At 48.3% G+C, this 18543-nt stretch overlaps 7 protein-coding genes across 7 annotated transcripts; 3 read left to right on the top strand and 4 right to left on the bottom strand.

Annotated features, from left to right (window-relative positions):
• Positions 1 to 20: 20 nt before the first annotated feature.
• On the bottom strand, positions 21 to 1188 carry BDQ94DRAFT_165055 (uncharacterized protein; the record flags this gene model as incomplete). Its single annotated transcript, XM_026770190.1, has 5 exons — positions 21 to 115; positions 184 to 419; positions 496 to 580; positions 639 to 726; positions 784 to 1188. 5 exons carry the CDS (start codon positions 1186 to 1188, stop codon positions 21 to 23), a joined length of 909 nt encoding a protein of 302 aa, XP_026632350.1.
• A 1932-nt stretch (positions 1189 to 3120) lies between these two features.
• On the top strand, positions 3121 to 3647 carry BDQ94DRAFT_165054 (uncharacterized protein; the record flags this gene model as incomplete). Its single annotated transcript, XM_026770189.1, has 2 exons — positions 3121 to 3216; positions 3441 to 3647. The coding sequence occupies 2 exons, from the start codon at positions 3121 to 3123 to the stop codon at positions 3645 to 3647; spliced, it is 303 nt and encodes a 100-aa protein (XP_026632349.1).
• A 1594-nt stretch (positions 3648 to 5241) lies between these two features.
• On the bottom strand, positions 5242 to 6865 carry BDQ94DRAFT_165053 (cytochrome P450; the record flags this gene model as incomplete). Its single annotated transcript, XM_026770188.1, has 3 exons — positions 5242 to 5387; positions 5443 to 6485; positions 6552 to 6865. 3 exons carry the CDS (start codon positions 6863 to 6865, stop codon positions 5242 to 5244), a joined length of 1503 nt encoding a protein of 500 aa, XP_026632348.1.
• Positions 6866 to 7605: 740 nt separating this feature from the next.
• Positions 7606 to 10872, top strand: BDQ94DRAFT_156135 (Metalloenzyme, LuxS/M16 peptidase-like protein; the record flags this gene model as incomplete). Its single annotated transcript, XM_026768589.1, has 3 exons — positions 7606 to 7854; positions 7934 to 10430; positions 10505 to 10872. The coding sequence occupies 3 exons, from the start codon at positions 7606 to 7608 to the stop codon at positions 10870 to 10872; spliced, it is 3114 nt and encodes a 1037-aa protein (XP_026632347.1).
• A 255-nt stretch (positions 10873 to 11127) lies between these two features.
• Positions 11128 to 12586, bottom strand: BDQ94DRAFT_176894 (kinase-like domain-containing protein; the record flags this gene model as incomplete). The annotated part of the gene is made up of 5 exons (XM_026772775.1): positions 11128 to 11313; positions 11375 to 11537; positions 11594 to 11934; positions 12019 to 12347; positions 12402 to 12586. The coding sequence occupies 5 exons, from the start codon at positions 12584 to 12586 to the stop codon at positions 11147 to 11149; spliced, it is 1185 nt and encodes a 394-aa protein (XP_026632346.1). The 3' UTR covers positions 11128 to 11146.
• Positions 12587 to 13913: 1327 nt separating this feature from the next.
• BDQ94DRAFT_132885 (exosome non-catalytic core subunit RRP40) lies at positions 13914 to 15317 on the bottom strand. The gene has a single exon (XM_026764153.1). It carries the CDS (start codon positions 14947 to 14949, stop codon positions 14110 to 14112), a length of 840 nt encoding a protein of 279 aa, XP_026632345.1. The 5' UTR covers positions 14950 to 15317; the 3' UTR covers positions 13914 to 14109.
• A 27-nt stretch (positions 15318 to 15344) lies between these two features.
• BDQ94DRAFT_132883 (ribosome-associated complex protein SSZ1) lies at positions 15345 to 17742 on the top strand. Its single transcript, XM_026764152.1, has 5 exons — positions 15345 to 15551; positions 15658 to 15694; positions 15759 to 15885; positions 15941 to 16712; positions 16764 to 17742. The coding sequence occupies exons 1-5, from the start codon at positions 15462 to 15464 to the stop codon at positions 17436 to 17438; spliced, it is 1701 nt and encodes a 566-aa protein (XP_026632344.1). The 5' UTR covers positions 15345 to 15461; the 3' UTR covers positions 17439 to 17742.
• Positions 17743 to 18543: the final 801 nt, after the last annotated feature.

Here is an 18543-nt window from a genome sequence, read left to right as displayed (position 1 = left end):
CAAGTATAATATCTGAGAGTTCAGTCGAAATAAACAAATATTCTCGCTTCAATACTCTCCCGCAACTGCGTAGTATCACTGTTCCGAGGATCCCGAAACGCCGTATGTGGAACTCCTGACTTCCAGTATCAATATCATTCACAGCGACAGATCCTATTTGGAAAGGGTAAATGAAATCCATACCTGCACTGTTCTCAGCTTGAGAATCCGCCTGCACGAAAGCGATCACCTCATCGGCTTGCAGCCCATGCCAGTAGTACCATTTGTGGTTCTCGTCATAGTATATTCGAGTATTCTCGTTGACGTAGTCACGCGCAACGATGTCCATGGCTGTGGTCTGAGATGCGTAGTCTACTGTTCGGCGGTCGCAAACTGTGATTGGGAAGTCGTATACTGGGCCGCGGATTGGTTTCCATAGGCTGGTGGGATGAAATCTGTAAGCTTGTTTCTGTTCTTGGATGCAAGTTTGATGGGAAGGTCTGGGATAGATATTACTTTACAACGATGAATCTGGAATATGTCTTTGGGTGGATGTTGAACTGCTTGATGCTGCATTTTGCTGCTGAGGAGGCTGTCATATCTAAATTCGATCATTCGATTAGTGATTGATATTATATGGAAAATAGAATAGGACATACCAATATGCACATAATCGCTCGGCTGGTTTGTATCAAGCTCATGTCGTTCTACACCCTCAGTCAACCATAGAGGGTGCCGTTTGCGAGTCTGATTCCCAGTAAATCAGCCTAGCCCTGTTTGCCTCTTCGAATTGCTTTAACTTACAGCATGCTCTAGAACTTCAACCCGCGCGGCATCCGGGAACAAAGATCGCGCAAGCGATTTGTATTGAGGATATAGGACTTCCTCCACTTTCTTGTCGTAGTAGTACTCCTCCGGGGCCAAAGGACACTCAAGATGTAATTGAGTAAATCCATACTCCAATAACATCTCCTTCGACGGAAGGTCTAAGTTCCGAGCATTATGAATGGGAACTATCCGGTCATCTGCCGCGGTGTTTGTTGGGGGAATGTCGGTATCGTACTGGAAGTGCAAGTAGTATGGTTTCACATGTTGGTGCTGGTCGTCTTTGGCGAGATACTGGATCTTTGCCTTGACTGTGTCGCCTTGAGGGTCAATGGAGGCAACAGTGGCCGTTGTGGATGTATTGATTCCTCCTGGAATGGGCATTTTCGTCGATGACACTGCTCTTGGTTCGAATGTTCTCTGGGGAATGAGGCCCAGTGTCCACGATAGAGAACAGAGTATATCCTGGTTAGTTTGTTTGCCGCATTAGCCGATTGCATACTTCCCTCTCGAATTCGGGGCACAGGCTTACGGTTCCGTATTGAAAGTCAAGACACGGCAACGCCGAGCTGAAGGAATTACATCCTGAACTCAACTCGAGACAATCAATTTGCTACCCCGCAGTTTCTTGCGAATCAAGAGCCTGGCCCACCGGATCTACTATAGGTAATCGGGGGCCAAAATGACATGATCCACTCAGACACACTTCAAACCGGACACCATCCATGTCCTTGACTAGGGAATCAAATCCCTCATCTGCAATACGACGATCAAGTGAGGGGAATAGAACCGTCTCTCGTGCATAAAACGGATCTCCTAGTAGCCACAGCCTTAGTCCACGTCTCACGCTATCGTGTCACTGGCTAAGCAGGCGCTTATCTTTCCAAGAAACTGACCAAAGTGGGGATACGTACTTTCTACAAGATGAGGAGACCCACCTCAATCCGCAGCGGCCCGAAAGCCTATCTATCACTATCTAGGCGGTATGACCCACGCAGGTGGTCTTCACGAGCATCGAGATACTCCTTCCATGAGACCCCGGAGGAGGCTTTTCTGCGCCTGTGCGCTGATGCACTGTAACCTAGACGTGTTGCGCTTGACTGGAATCTCATCCATCTGCTTCGTAGATTTCGGGCGTTTCAGTCGGTATCTTTCAAGTTGTTTCTTGGTGGATGCTCCTCGGAGATGTAAATGCCAGTTGTAAATGCATACTTGAGTATTCTTGTCTAATATGCACGCTGTACCGCGCGGGTGCGCCGTGCCAGAAGTGAAGACTGGGATCTCATCCTTCATCCTTCGAAACGTTTGACCAGCATGGATGGGGGGTAATTGCATTGCGCAAGACTGATAGCCAATGCAGCTTGGTCTACTTTGTTCCGATTTCCATGTAGTTGACATTTACCCTCCGGCTATCATAGTCTGCACTAGACTTCAATCAGCGTAGTGATGGCCAGCGCGTCATTTGCGTTGTAGATAGACGATACTCTTATCTTGCTATCTGAAATCGGTTAGCGACGCGGTCCCCTTCGGGGCAGACTGCAGTTGTACACCAGATGATGGTCCCTTCTGTTCGGAAGCACTGTCAACCGAGACGTGTTCGCTTACGCCGATTAATTCTCACCTACGTGCAACAATAGTATCTCTGTACCCTCCATATCTACCTACTAGGTAACACAAGTCGTCAGGGTCAATGCAGATCCGTTGCGCCACAACCTTGGCGTGCGGAGTTGCTTGTTCCAGCCGAGGATGCTTGGCATATGTCTTAGGGTGCTTGTCTTGCGGATGCCAAGTGCTTGTCCGTAGTTGGTATCTATCAAACATCAACCTATTTAATTTATCCGAGATTCAAGAGGACTCCTGTGTACAAACAACACTAACCTGCCTGGGACGAATATGCATGGGTATCCGACAATTCCCTCATTTCAATCGCAACCTCGTGATGCCATCTCATATGCACATGGTATCAAGGAGAGTAGTGCACTGCACAGCTCCGAGGGATTTGGATAGTTTGATCCTTCTGGCTTCAGCAATGGAGTCCGCAATAAGGTGAGGCATTTACGCAAGGCCTATCACCATGTGTAGAAAGCGAAGAGATCCCCAGATACGGCTGGAGATACGAGCAAATGAAACACGCTTGATGAACCATGCATAGACGAGAGAGCGAATCATGCTGGATGAATGGAGATTCGGGGCACGGCTCCAAGCAGGCGCTCGGATGGGGTTGAGACGCAAGAGGGGGATATCCCTCGATGATCAAACCCCGTAGATAGCTTCAACGGCTACTGTATGGCTTATCAGCATGAGTTACGGAGTACAATGTACCACTGTGCCTTGATCCGGATTCATGCATACTCGCGTGCTTTCACAGGCTTCATGCACAAGCAGCGAATACGTATGGCTGAGGATGTCGGAGTAATCCACGCATATGGTTGAGATAGACCCGTCTGGAGTGCTATATAAACCCCTTTGACCATCGCCCATCAGAGACGGATATCATCAATCTCCAGTCTCAGACAAGAACAACTTCAGATATTATCAGAAAACCACACTTTTCATACAAGCACTCTTCAAGATGGTAAGAATATTCCTGAACATCTTCAAACATACAGGACTTGCCAAAACTAATCGGTTTACAGCCTCAGTCCACCTCTACCGCGCCCCAGGAGAGAGCCCAGCCCTGGAAGGCGATGCAGGAAGTCCAGAACCTGTTCAAGCCCGAAGTGCCCGCCGCTGCTGAAACCGCCGACAAGGCCGAAGAAGAAGAGCCCTTGAAGCTCAACTTGCTCCGGGCTCAGTTCAACTCCGCCAGATCCAACATTGCCAATGTCGAGGAGAAGCACTAAGCTATGTTGTCTTATTTGGGAATGTTGAAGGAAGGATGCTAGAAAGGAAGGGATTGGCCGGACCCATTTGTCATTCCTTTGTTATATACGAATACTAGCTAGCCTTCCTTGTCCTTGTAGAGAGGGCACAATACAATATCTGTGCGCACAGATTGAATTACCTTTTTCTTCGTAGTGATTAGCCGGTTCAAAGATAGATACAAGGGATTTAAATGTCACTTATTTTCTCGGAAGTGGCTATTGAAAACGACAAGTTTGGACGTAAATATGCTGTAATATGGCTACTGCTATCTTTAATGCTCTGTGCTTGTTTGCTGCGAGTAGTTTCAACAGACTTCCCTATGTAGGTGTAAACTCATCCGCTCTTGAAGTCACGAAGAATTATTTACTTGAAAGCTCCAGGTGCTTTGCTCTATACTTGGTAGCATAGTGTGCAATGAGCACAATGAGCACACATCAAGAGATAAGGTAGCTATGAAGAGAGTATTCACGCCTCCCATAACCAAGAATAATTCCAAATGGCACCACAGTCAGACGACAGCATCGCCCGCCCTTACAAATCGTCAACATATCGCAGCGGCTTTAATTCCGATATAGCGTTGATCATTACAAACTGTACACATGCAGCTAGACACACAAAGATGAATAGACTATGAGTCTAGGCGCATATACATAGTGAAAATAGACAGGGTAAACCCCATCCGCTATCTCCGCTCTAGTCTCAGAATAGATTAATAACCACTACAATCTTTCCGTGACTGAAAGAGACTGACGCATCCTCTCGTCAGATCCTTCCGGTAATGCCAAGAGAGATTGACCTTCGTTGATCAATTGAACTTTCCTTACACGCTACTGCAACATCTCCACTTCTTGCAAGGCGGATAAGGATAGATAGGTCCGGAGAAAGGGGGATTGGGACCCCGACGGCCCACCGACGGAAGGATTCTCAGCTAGGATCATAACCTGATAGTATCCTTCCCTTCAATACAGGATGTAACTACATGGTATGTTACGTTTAGCCTGCAGCATACGATGTATGATAGGCTTCTTTGGGTTTAGCGCCTGGGTTTGGTAAGAAAGACGCTGCAGGGAGGAGTTTCTTACGCGCACGCCAGTGTGTTCATTGCTGGAGTTGAACCCTCCCGGATCCCTTATCGAAGCCATGATGTAATGTTCGTTGTTTGTTGTCGCGGACTTGAGGAGTGCGATGTTCTAGATTTCTTATCTTTGAAACGTGGTAGGAAGCTTCATATTGTGACGTGGAGCTATGTATGGAATCCTACGTGATAGTACATCCTCACCGGAACGCCAGCTCAGATGGCTGGTTTAACAACAGGCTTGCATTGATTAGCAAAAAGAGGTGCGCTTGACGATTTTCTAAGGAAATATTGGGTGGAAACTTCTGGAGGATTGAGGGACTACATTGTGAATGATTCATGTTCGCAAACTACTTCTTTCGAACGTTGCGATCCGTAAGTCAGAAGACTCACGCAGGCGCCAATTACACTTAAACAAACAGCTAATCTGTACAAGCAACTACTAAATATCTAGAGATTTGTAGCTAGTTTGTAAATATTTCAATATAGTTACTCGGCTATGTGTACCGTCGAAATTTCAGCTTCAGACAACCTGCAATAGGACCCGCAGAAAAGGCATCCACCTGTTCCACATTTCCTCTAAATTCATCATCCAGGTATGTCTCGTAATCCGTATAGATTGTTGCGAGCAGCTCCCCAATGACTGGTTGTGATTACACGGTCAGCACGTTCTTCGATCGGTAAAGGGATGGACCTACCGCGCATGGAGAAGTGAGTGCCAATGCACACCCGCGCGCCGCTTCCAAATGTCCAAACCCACTTCCGCATCTCTGCGACCGTGTTCTTATCTGCTTCGAGCCACCTCCCCGGTCGCCATTCCTCTGGAGACGGAAAGGGAACCGGATTAAAGTGGAGGGCCCAGGCGGAGGAGCTAACGATGGTGCCGCCGGGGACGTCAAACTTGCCCGCGAGCCGGCAGCCAGAGTCTGGCACGACACGAGGAAACGGGCCTGGACACGGTGCCCTGGTTCGCATGGTCTCGGTAACGACAGCATCAAGCACTGGTAAAGCTGCCAGGCGATGGGCCAAGCTCTGATCGCTAGGTTCGGCCAGACTGAGGAGCTCTTTCCGGAGCGCCCGCTGGTAGTCTGGATGTCGTGATAACTCATACATCGTATATGCTAGTAAAGTTCCCAGGCCAAGGTGGCTAGCCGAAAGATGGTCATCGCACTCAACAGCAATGAAAGAAGCCATTTCATTACGAGGCATCTTGGGATTAGCGGCTTTGAAAGCATCGTAGAAACTGTCATACAGGCTCGCGGTGGAAGACGGCTTGGTGGGATGCCTCCTGTAGGCATCTGTGATCGCTCGTGTGAGCCACGCTTGCCATCGACCAGTGGCGTCGGGATTGGGCAGCCTGCTGCCAACCAAGCTTGCAAAGTAGGTAAACGGCCAGTAGAGCGTGGTCCGCACGGAGACTATTTCCGATGCAGCGGCAGCCAACGTTGTGAGGTCGTTCTCAAAGCCCGGGTCTCGCAGAGTATCAGTCGCGTTCTCGCTGCCAAAGAGCCAGCCCGAGGCAACGTCAAGGGTGCAGCATTTTGCCTGCTGGTAGACATTCACAGAGGTACCAGTGCTTGCCCACTCTTCCATTTTCTCCCTTAGGTGCCTCGATACGCGGGAGAGAACACTGCCGAGGGTCTGGGAGTTGAGAATATACGAATTGGAATAAGGGCGGGAAAGCATACGTTTACGCTCTCTGTGCTCGTCGTTACCTGTCATGGTGACCATATAGCCAACCCTGGACTCAATTAGACATCGACTTGTGTCATTGGATCCAAAAATTGCGAGTGCATCAGGAACTTACTGGTCGAACAATTCATGGTAGAAGGACTCATCTTTGTCGAACTTGCTGCTGTAGATTGTGCGAACCCCGTCATCGATGCAATTCACACTCACGTCACGGGGTCCAATCCGGATGACTGGACCAAGGCGACGATGGAGTTGAATTCGAGTCCGATTCTCCAGATTCCGCCATCGGAGCGACAGCAACCACAGGCGTGAATAGGGAGCGGAGAAATGAGCATTGGGGATGTCTTTCAAGCTGGAATTGCGGTTACGATGGATTGAAGCAACGATCCATGATACGAGAAAAGTGAAGCCGACGACCACGGCAAGCATGTCTTGAGAAGGCTGACTTGAGAAATCCCGGCAGTGGATTTGTTCGGCAGGCAGCTTAATAGCCACCGCGACTGGAAGCGTCCCAGCCGCGGTACTTATGCCCCCATCATTAAATTCGAATCAAATGCATGTTTGGCGATCCGATATGGAGCCAAGGCTTGGTCCAACATGACCAAGGGACTTACAGGACGCAGTCTGGATCTCCCTAGTCTCACCTAAAGCTAGAATCTCTGCACCAGGTCATCCCGTTCGGCATTCTTGCTGTGCCGTTCCATCCGCGCTATTCTTCAGCTATTGTCGGGCTGTGCCGAATTAAATTGGAAGATATTATGCAAGTCGACAAGCGGGGTAAAATACCAGGTTGCGTAAAGTCAAGTCTGCATGGGTTTCATCGCATGGCGTGGCATTAGTGGCTTTGCCTTGTGCGCGAGACTGCTGATCTGTATACTTCCTTTTCTTCAAACCTGTCGCCCCTGCACGCAACTCGCAACATTCAATGAATCTCTCTACTCGCTTCTGTTAATTTATCGTCTCTCTATAGGACTACGATTCAAGCGTTGACGGAACCGCTCAATTGACGAATTTCAATGACCCTCAAAGTCGTCATCGAATTTCCATCTTTGTTGACATATTTTAGACTGCAGCAACCTCAGTTTCTAGTCACAACGCCTCAGACTTGCTATCGCATTTGATTACAAGAGAGGTATTCGGGAGGATCTACGGTCCAAAGAAGGGGGACCATGGGGGAAGCTCTTCCTTTCGGCTCTATTAAGCTCATATCGGATAGAATGGAAAAGCCGCTGTTGGACAATCGCTCATACCGAGTGATTCAGTTGTCCAATCAACTAGAAGTCCTTTTGATCCATGATCCAGACACTGATAAAGCCGCCGCTGCTATGGATGTCAACGTTGGTAGCTTCAGCGATCCGGATGACCTGCCGGGGACCGCGCACGCGGTAGAACATTTGTGTTTCATGGGTACGAAGAAGGTGAGGACCGATCTACAGACCTATTTGAAACACAATAGCTTATTGACGACGAAACAAACACTGACATGTTTTTGCTTAGTATCCGGCAGAGTCTGAATATAGCACTTATTTAGCCAAGCATGGTGGCTACTCCAACGCCTACACGGCCTCAACATCAACCAATTACTTTTTCGAACTATCAGCGAGTTCAACGTCCAATAGCCCGGGTTCAGTCGCAACTGTAGAGCAATCCAATGTTACCATCACCAAAGATAAGGTTCCCCTCTATGGTGCTCTCGATCGTTTTTCGCAATTCTTCATCCAGCCACTCTTTCTCCCCGATACCCTAGATCGCGAACTCCGCGCTGTGCATTCAGAGAACAAAAAGAATCTTCAAAGCGACACATGGCGCCTGGAACAACTGGGCCGCAGCACTTCGAGTGAGAAGCATCCCATCCGCAAGTTTGCTACTGGCAACTATCAATGTTTACATGAGGAACCGGTGTCGCGAGGCATCGATATCCGGAAGCGCTTCATTGAGTTTCACGAAGCTCATTATTCGGCGAATCGTATGAAGCTCGTCGTTCTGGGTAGAGAGGCACTGCAGGAATTAGAGAGTTGGGTTCAGGAGCTCTTTTCTGATGTACCGAACAAAAACCTGCACCGTCTGAGGTGGGACAACATACCAGTTTTAAATGAGTCCGAGCTCATGACTCAAATATTTGTCAAACCAGTGACGGAGCAAAGACAGTTAAACATTGACTTCACGTATCCCGATGAAGAAGAGCTTGTTGACTCCCATCCCAGTCAGTATCTGGCGCATCTGATTGGCCATGGGGGTCCTGGCAGTGCTCTTGCTTATCTGAAGGAGCTGGGTCTCGCAGACTCTTTATCGGCTGGGGCTTCTGCTTTGTGTCCCGGCACAGCTCTTTTCTGTATTGACGTGATGCTTACTGAAAAAGGCGTTCGGCAATACCGGGATGTCTTGAGAGTTGTCTTCCAATATATCGCTATGCTAAGAGAGAACCCACCGTCTGCCTGGATCTCGGATGAAATGAGCCGCTTGGCTGAGGTGGACTTCAAGTTCAGGCAGAAAAGCCCTCCATCCCGAACTGTCAGCGATCTAGCTCAGCTCATGCAGAATGCTTGTATACCACGCGAGCATTTACTCAGCCCTTTCCTAATCCGCAAGTTTGATCCGGAAAGCATCCAGTCCGGTCTGTCTCATCTACTCCCTGATAATTTTCGATTTTTTCTTGTTGATCAGCAATTTCCGGGGAACTGGGACGCAAAAGAAAAATGGTACGGAACCGAATACAAGCTCGAAAAGATCCCCAAAGAGTTCATGAAGGAGCTTTGGAAAGCCGCGCAGGCTCCGATAACAGAGAGTCCCTCTATACTTCACTTACCGGCTGTGAACGAGTTTATTCCTCGACGGTTAGATGTTGACCGGAAGGATGTCACAGAACCAGCTCGACACCCTACGCTAGTCCGCCATGATGACCATGTCCGTGTGTGGTTCAAACAGGACGATCGGTTCTGGGTGCCCAAAGCCAATATAAAGATCCTTCTTCGGTCCCCTATAGTCTCAATCACTCCGATGTATGCTGTCATGACACGATTATACGTTGAGCTGGTCGAAGACAGCCTCATTGAATACGCTTACAACGCGGATAAGGCCGGTTTGAGCTACGCTATATCCGAAAGTTCACAGGGACTCAATATAGAGCTAAAGGGCTTTAACGACAAAATGTCAATGCTTCTGGAGAAAGTATTACTAGCAGTAAGAGACTTAAAAATCAAGCAAGAGCAATTCGATGTGGCCAAGGACAGGGTGTGGAAAGCATATAAGAATTTCGACTACATGGAGCCGTACCGGCAAATCAATGCCTTCTCACGCATGTTGATCAACGAAAGATCCTGGACTCCTTTTCTATTGGTCGAGGAGCTTCCAGCAGTGACAGCCGAGGACATAAATTCATACTATCCTCACCTGTTGCGACAGATGCATATTGAGATTCTCGTTCATGGCAATCTAAATAAAGAAGACGCGCTGAACCTTATAGGTTTAGTGGAGTCAACACTCCGCCCACGTCGATTACCAGAGAGCCAGTGGTTGTCACGCCGCACGATTGCGTTACCAAGTGGAGCAAATTACCTATATGAGCGTGGACTGAGAAATCCGGATAACGTCAATAATTGTCTCGAGTATATCATTTCGGTCGGCTCTGTCTCGGATCGCTCGCAACGAGCCAAGCTGCTTCTTTTCTCCCAAATTGCCGAAGTGCCTTGCTTTAGCACGCTGCGCACTAAAGAGCAGCTCGGATATATCGTCAACTCTGCTATAGGAGTCTATGTGACGACCGGTACATGGCGTATCCTCGTGCAAAGCGAGAGGGACTGCAAGCACCTTGAAGAGCGCTGTGATGCATTTTTGGTAAACTTTGAGCATTATCTGCGCGCGATGACCGACGAGACGTTCGAGGAGCATAAGGTCGGATTGATCAATAAACGCTTGGAGAACTTGAAGAATCTGAACCAAGAGACGTCGCGATTTTGGACTCATATTACCAGTGAGGCGCTTGACTTTGAGCAAGGTGCGTTTGCTACTTTCCAAATTGTTCTGATCTATGCCCTGTGCAAAGGCTGATTTGAACGATCAAATTGCCAGTTTATCACGACGTCGAACACATTGAACCACTTACAAAGGAAGACATACTGCAGTTTTTTGACCAGCACATCCATCCCTCTTCTCCAACCCGCGCAAAACTGGCTATACATCTTATTGCACAAGCATCAGCTACAGCAGAAGCTGCATCAGGAGACAGTGCCGTCGCTGTAGGGAACCCTGACGCCTTAGCGTTGCCTGAAACTCAAGACGCTGTAGCAGCCAACGCATATGAGCCTTCAGTGTCACCCGCGATTATTCCCATCAAGATTGACAATGTCAGAACATGGAAGGCAAGTCTGCCGCTTTCGCCGGCTGCAACCCCAGTGAAGGGCCTAGCCAAATTTAAGGAGTTCAATTCGAAGACATGACATTTCTTTTCATGGCCTGCAATCGGAAAGGAAAGCGAATGCTCTATACGAAAGAAAAAGTTACGAGATATAGGAATTGTCTATGGAATTGATCAGCAGAAGTATAAATAACATTGATGTTTATCCTTACCGTCGTAGATCGCCTGCTTCACTGCAGATCATCACTACAATTGAGCATTATCATACCAGGGATGCAACGACAAGGTGCAACGCTTTCCAGTATGTCCTTGTGTAGACTTGCTTGGTGTAGGATGACTATGTTTACTCAATGATTCTATTCTGCATCTTTATTTGACCTCAACATATCAAGTGCCTCTGAGGCCTCTATTCGACTCGACGGCACAAATCTCATCAATTTTCGAATAACCAAAGCAAGAAGAGTAAGTACCGGGTCCGGCTCCCTTCTACTGAGCCTTCGGTCTAGTTCAGACACCTCAACGTCTTTCCGTTTAATTAGCAAACATGCCTTGTATTATGTACGCACAATGGCTTATCTACTCACCTTCTAATAAATCTAAGTCACGCTTAAAGCTCGATTTCATGCGCTCCCATATCGGCTGCCAGTCCTCCGGCAACTTCCCCACAAAACCGATCATCTGTAAGATCAGGACTTCATCTTCGCCTAGGTATTGGAACGGATATGTCCCGAATATGAATGCATGGATCTCATTGTGATGTCAGAATTATATTTTCTGCGCAAGAACAGGAGCAGCGTACTTACCATACATCCCGCACGCCACAAATCAACACGGTAGTCAAAGCAATTGGTGAAAATTAGCTCAGGGACCCGCAATTGCCCTGGCTGAGCAAGTACTTTAGGCTCATTTCCCTGAATGAATGCCTCCCCGAAGTCGAGAATCCGAATATCTTCTTCATCTTCATCTACCCAAGCTTCCCACTCTGCTGGTTTAACTAGTTGCTTCGGTAAGCTGTCGTCTAGTGGCTTGCCGTCGAGTCGAGCTAATTCCTCAACTTCTGGAGATCCGAGAACTGCAAAGAGTTCGTCTTTTGTGGCGTGCGAGAGATTATCACAGCTGAAGGCGATATTTCCGCCGCTTATATCTGTTCCTTGGTAAGTGCCATGGTTGGAGACATAGACTCTTCGCAGAGATATAGGAAGTTTTACAAGGCATAAGGTTTACTTACCCCCATGCCCCATGCCAGCTTCATGAATCAAGCTAACGGCTTCTAGAAGCTGTTCCGACATCCGAAGGATAATGTCCGTCTCAAGGTCATCTCCAAAGGAGTAATAGTCATCAACGACCTTATCGACAGAAGGACCGAGCAACTCGAATACAATACATAAGTGGGTCCCATTAGGGCCCTCATGGGTGAATGAGTCGAGGACCGAAACAATGTATTTTGCAGACGGCTTTCCCTGGGAGCGATCTGCTAATAGATTTAGATGATAAAGTTCTCGAGATCCTTGGGAAGTATCTGCTCTCATAATCTTCAGAGAAACCCATTGATTGTTCCTGTTGTGTGTTAGTAGTAGGGAAAGAAAAAGTCCAATGCAGGACTCAGCTCACTCTCTGTCGTTCGCAAGCCACACAGTAGAAAACCCTCCCCAGCCTAATTTATGATGTATCTCATAACGACCATCCTTGAAGGTGTCTCCCAGGGAGACTGGATGGTATCCACCTGGTTGATACTTCGATAGTTTTTCCTGTGAGTAGAGGAGATTATTTTGCTTGTAGATGGATAGGTCTTCCATGGTCAAGTTGGAAACGACCATTGACGCTAAAAAAACTATTTATTGACAAATTTTTTCTGAAGGTCTCCTGCTGTCAAGGTTATGTTTCTTTCTACGAACTCAGTAACGGATGCATGCTACGTAGTATTTACTTTGAACCTTCGGGGTGGGGACCAGCCTTTCAGACGCGGTGGGGGGAAGCCCATTTGTGGGGCCCGACAGGATCTTAGTGTCGATCGTATCATTCCGGACTTGCTCAAGGGGAATATGCCATTTTCTTTCAGTTCCTGTCTATGTAGCAATTGACCCATCAAGAACTAGTATTTAGTTGGTTCAACCTCCTAATATATGATATGGCAGAAAAGTTCATCATCTGTCTGATGGCATGGAACTAATAATGACACTAATGTAGGTACTACTAGTAGTATTTATTCAGAGAAAGGTTGTCCAAGTGCAATACTACCCTAGTATAAAACAAAAGAAAAAACTGGTTTTTAAGCACCAAGAACTGCACCTAGACACACCCCGACAACAACTAATACGACAATTCTCAGTGTATTATATATTTGGGAAACAAAGTAGGCGGATTCTGAGGATTAGTAGGGAAGCAAGCGAAGGCTTGCAGCACCTTACGTGGGAGATCTTACATGTGTTATGAATAGCCTGCAAATAAGATATTGGTGAGGGCGGTTATCACAGCTGAATGTGTAGCTCCCTCATCAGGATGTCAACTCTATTATCGAGTATCGATCACTTCTAGTTCCTTCTTTCAAGGAAGAAATATGGGAAAGGCAATAGATTGATCATATGCGTTGACAGTGTCCTGCACAATTGCCTCATTGCTCGCGTAGAGACCAGAGTTCGGTGCATTGACATACCAGTTGATCATGGAAATTCGTTTTGGTGCTGATATGCTCTCCCGAAACGAGTATCAGTCACTACCGGTGGTCAATGGTTCCAATCAGGAAACATGAGATTGTACTCGCGAAGAGAGTTAATTGGCACTATGTGGTTGGTCGACAAAACCTGTGCAGCGTCGAAAGTTATCAACTGTGACTGGAGGTGGCATGGGATTCTGTTACTGACTGAATAACTCAAATTCGGGTTCTTTTGTCTATGGCAGTCAAGCCTTTTATGCATCTTGGGTACGTGTTGTACGCGCTCAACAACTGGATTCGGTTCCCTTAAATAACATTGACATTCGCACCATCTATGGAATTAAGCGCCATCAATCATAAGCCTACGATATCTAAAGGGATACTTTGATGTAGGACTGATGTTGCGAGCACTTTCTGGGCCAGACGTATCTAATGCTTTTGAGAGACACTTATTGTCGGAAAGACTCTGCCCCTGAGGAATTAGATCTCATTCGACGAGCTTGCTCTGCTGGTCATAGTTTTCTACTACTCAATTCTAGGCCCAGGATAACACACCCATGTATGTACATCAAGTACCTGCATTTCTGCTACACTCATCGCTCGCAAAGAATCATCAAACAATGCATGGTATTATCACACGATCAATCATTAAGAGACAAAGCACATCTATACCTCAATTTTCATCTCGCGCAATATCCTCGACACCAACTTCTTCTGATCCGCCGGGTTCAAATCATGCTCATCAATCGTAGTCAGACACCGTCCAACAGCTACCGTCGCCTTGACCGAAGTTTCACCTCCACTAGAACAGTCGACCCAGACTTTACCGTTCCTTCCCACGGCGATCTCGAAGCCGCCCGATTTCTCCAGCTTCTTGCCCAGTTCGTCCAACACCACCAACCCGGCCACACCCTCCTGTGATTCAGAAGAAGATGAGCTTGCCCTCATCAACCTCGCAGCCATTCCAGTAGAGATATCAAACACCATTCCCCCGTTCAATTGACCGAGTCCTCCAGGTTCAGCCTTGCCCGTCGCAGGGTTCACACAGGCCAGCTCAACCTCCGCGCCCGCACCCAGGCCGACCGAAAGCACACGCGCGTAAACCAAATCTCCTTGTTTCAGCATAGGACGGGTCTTCTTCGTCGCGCCTTCGAAAGACAGCTGTCCTAGTACTGCATGGGGCGCTTGCGGAGTGATCATGCAGTGAAAATAATCCACACTGGAGTGGTGGACCTGTGCGATGACCAGGTCATTAACGGTAGGGATGTAGCGGCGATTCGGAGTGGAGAGGATAGATACAGCATTCCGCTTGGTGTCTGTAGATAGAATGCCGGCTTGCGTGGCTGTGAGGACATGGCTGGGGGAGGATGATGCTTGAGGGGAAGAAGAAGGCGGTTGCGAAAGTAGACGGAGACCGGGGCCAAGTCTCAATGGTGCGGAATTGGTGGATGGGAGGTATTCTGAGGGGATCTCGTCCCCGGGGAGAAGAACCAGAGGAGATGACATGTTGGATGTGTGTTTACCACTGGGGCCTGCAGTGGTTTTGGGGGGGAAGAAAAGCGTGGAGATTCACGAATGCTGGAGTGGTGACCGCGACGGGCAAAAAGAAGCGCAAATCCAAAGGCTTATCGGATGGATCTTATCGCCACGTGATACTTGTTCTAACAGTAAACGATGCGCGATATACTTGCGGTAAGATGGTAATACCTAAGCAATCATCTCCTCAACTCTCCATATGAAGTCATATATGTGGGCATTAATTGGGCCCCATCAGATATTCGACGGTATTGCTGCATGACTACCGAAATGTATCGTTGCACCGCCACAGTTCCTATCGATAAGCCATCAGCCACAGCTGCCCGCCAATTGCAAACCAGCCAAAATTTTTTTCCTTCGGGGCAAAACGAAGCGCGGCGGTTCGAGAAGCAGCAGCCCGACTTACTTTGACTTGATCCCTCCTCTTCTTCTTCCCTCCTCCCCCCAATCCTCTTCATCTTTTTTCACATCCTACCGTCAAGATGAGCTCCGAGACTAACGGCACCGCTGAGAGATTCGCCATCGGTATCTCCTTTGGCAACTCCTCCAGCTCCATTGCCCGTATCAACGCCGTATGTGAATTTTGTACCCTTCCCATGCGGTTGCCCGCCCCATTGGGACTTTTACACCACCGCTGTGCAAAGTTGCGACAGATCGCTGACTTGACTTGGGTTACAGGAAGGCAAGGCTGAGGTTATTGCCAACGAGGAGGGAGGTTAGTATATATTATGCGCTCTCTAAAAAGTCTTTCTTTGAACGCTTGACTTACCCATCACCAGACCGTCAAATCCCTACCGTCCTCTCCTACATTGATGGCGAGGAATACCACGGTACTCAGGCTAAGGCCCAGCTTATCCGCAACTCCAAGAACACCGTTGCCTACTTCAGAGATTTCCTTGGCAAGGAGTATGTCAACATGTTCTGATGACAACCAGGCGCACATGCTGACGGACTTCCACAGCTTCAAGTCGATAGACCCCACTCCCTGCCACAACTCGGCCCACCCTCAACAGAGCGACTCGACCGTTGCTTTCTCCATCTGCGATACCACCAGCGAGACCCCCAACACTGTCACCGTCTCCGAGATCACAACCCGCCATCTCCGCCGTCTGAAGCAGTCTGCCGCTGATTTCCTTGGAAAGGAGGTCAACGCCGCTGTTATCACTGTCCCCACCGACTTCAAGGATGCTCAGCGTGAGGCTTTGATTGCCGCTGCCAACGCTGCTGGTCTCGAGGTCCTGCAGCTCATCCACGAGCCCGTTGCTGCTGTTCTTGCCTACGATGCTCGTCCGGAGGCTGTCGTGACCGACAAGTTGGTCGTTGTGGCTGACCTTGGTGGCACTCGCTCCGATGCCGCCGTCGTTGCTTGCCGTGGTGGCATGTACACCATTCTTGCCACTGCTCACGACTACGAGCTGGGCGGTGCTCAGTTGGACAAGATCATCATCGACCACTTCGCCAAGGAGTTCATGAAGAAGCACAAGACCGACCCCCGCGAGAACGCCCGTGGTCTGGCCAAGTTGAAGCTGGAGGGTGAGGCCACCAGAAAGGCTCTCAGTCTCGGTACCAACGCTACTCTGAGCATCGAGTCTCTCGCTGACGGCATTGACTACGGCTCTACCGTCAACCGTACTCGCTACGAGCTGCTCTCCGGCAAGGTGTTCGCTCAGTTCACCGGCCTGATCGACCAGGTTGTCAAGAAGGCTGGTCTCGATGTCCTGGACATTGATGAGGTTCGTTCCATTTTATCCATTCTATTTGCAGCATCATATTAACTCTTGCAGGTTATCTTCGCTGGTGGTACTTCCCACACCCCCAAGATTGCCCAGCTGGCCCGCAACATCTTCCCCGAGAAGACCACCATCCTTGCCCCCTCCACCTTCATTGGTGCTATCAACCCCTCCGAGCTGGCCCCCAGAGGTGCCGCCATCCAGGCCTCCCTGATCCAGGAGTTCGACAAGGAGGACATCGAGCAGTCCATCCACCCCATGGTTACCGCTACCCCTCACCTCCAGAATGCCATTGGTGTCGAGTTCACCTCCGGCGAGACCGTTGACTTCAAGCCCCTCCTCAACACCGAGACTGCTCTCCCCGCTCGTCGTATTGCGCAGTTCTCTGTCCCCAAGGAGGGCGGTGATGTTTTCGTCCGTGTCTGCGAGGGTGTTCGTGAGATCAAGGTCACCAAGCCCGAGCCCAAGCCCAAGGAGGAGAAGCCCAAGACCGAAGAGGATGAGGATGACTCTGACTTTGACTCCGATGAGGAGGAAGAGGAGGAGATCCGTGAGATCATCTGGAAGACCGAGAAGCCCATTGCCGAGCTGGCCGTTAAGGGCGTCAAGGCTGGCAGCAAGGTCGAGCTGATGGTTCACGTCAACGCTGACCTTGGCCTGCAGATCACGGCCAAGGAGGTTGGCGGCCAAAGCGCCGTCCGCGGTGCCGTTGAGGCTCCCAAGGCCTAGATCTCCTATTAACGTATAATTTTCTTGCTCATATATCTTTGAACATCTCAAGACTATAACGATGCTTTTCCTTCTATGAATCGATCTAGAATTTTATAACCTGAAATGTTGAACGGTATCTGTGACTGCTGTGGCTGCTTTGCAACTAGCCTTGCATTCATTGTGTGCATGGGGCAGGGCTCAGGGAATCTGTTCTGCATTCTGTCTTGCTATGACTTATTGATGATGATGTATCGATGAAGGCTTCTAAAAGTATATAGAGCTGTTTTGAAGCACAATAGAAAGCCGATGGGTTTCTAGACCACTTTCCTAACGTTACTAGAAAGTAGCATTGTATGGAACCAAAGCTGTGCCGTAGTTGTGCCGTAGACTTTCACCCTTTGCATCTGTAGGACATTATTCATCATATCCTTATGATTCTTAAGCAATTATAGCACAAGTACAGACACTCCGAGTAACACAAGCCCAGTACTCGCAGATAGAAATAAGAAAAGATAATTATTAGCAACAGAAGACAAACGTCTCAGACAATGGGCGTAAGTAACTAGTATTCTCAATTGTTCTCATACATTATACGCGTATAGCCAATTGCCAGTTTCTGCTTTTTTATCGACCATGGGTAGTAATTGACACCTGCAAGTGATGTGCCGCTTATATTTCAAAACGAGGAGAAAGTTGCAATGAGGAAGAGAGTGGCAGTATGCGGTGTCTGCTGAAGAGTCGTAGTAGGTCAGTTTAGTAAAGTACCCCATCCATATCTAAAAGGAGGTGGCACTTGACTGGGACTTAGTGCGAATATGTTGCTGTCTGACTTCAAATTAGTAGTGACTAGCATGGAAGTATTATGATACTGATACAATATACATCACGAATAATGTTGTATCCATAAGCTCTCAGTCATCGGATCAATTCTTTTCAAATAAATTGTATTACAATTAGGGGCAGATAGATATAGAGTAGCAAAGACAGTATAATACATGAGATTGGCCGAGTAAACAGACAAGAGATTCATCAAAGAGACATTAATGTAAGCATGCGTGGACGAGCCCACTCGTTCACTCAGGACGGCGTGTGGCTCCTCAGCCCGCAAAGCGTAAAGTCATCA

This window comes from Aspergillus welwitschiae (assembly GCF_003344945.1).
Source record: "Aspergillus welwitschiae strain CBS 139.54b unplaced genomic scaffold BDQ94scaffold_1, whole genome shotgun sequence".
Taxonomy (NCBI): Eukaryota; Fungi; Ascomycota; class Eurotiomycetes; order Eurotiales; family Aspergillaceae; genus Aspergillus; species Aspergillus welwitschiae.
The sequence above is the reverse complement of the archived record's forward strand: the minus strand, read 5'-3'. Positions and strand labels throughout refer to the sequence as shown.

Excerpts from the sequence above, each read along its gene's own strand:
- BDQ94DRAFT_132885 (XM_026764153.1), bottom strand. The coding sequence starts at position 14,949 with ATGTCATCTCCTCTGGTTCTTCTCCCCGGGGACGAGATCCCCTCAGAA.
- BDQ94DRAFT_132883 (XM_026764152.1), top strand. The coding sequence starts at position 15,462 with ATGAGCTCCGAGACTAACGGCACCGCTGAGAGATTCGCCATCGGTATC. Across the intron at positions 15,552-15,657 it reads CCATTGCCCGTATCAACGCC|GAAGGCAAGGCTGAGGTTAT; the intron begins GTATGTGAATTT and ends CTTGGGTTACAG. Across the intron at positions 15,695-15,758 it reads TATTGCCAACGAGGAGGGAG|ACCGTCAAATCCCTACCGTC; the intron begins GTTAGTATATAT and ends ACCCATCACCAG.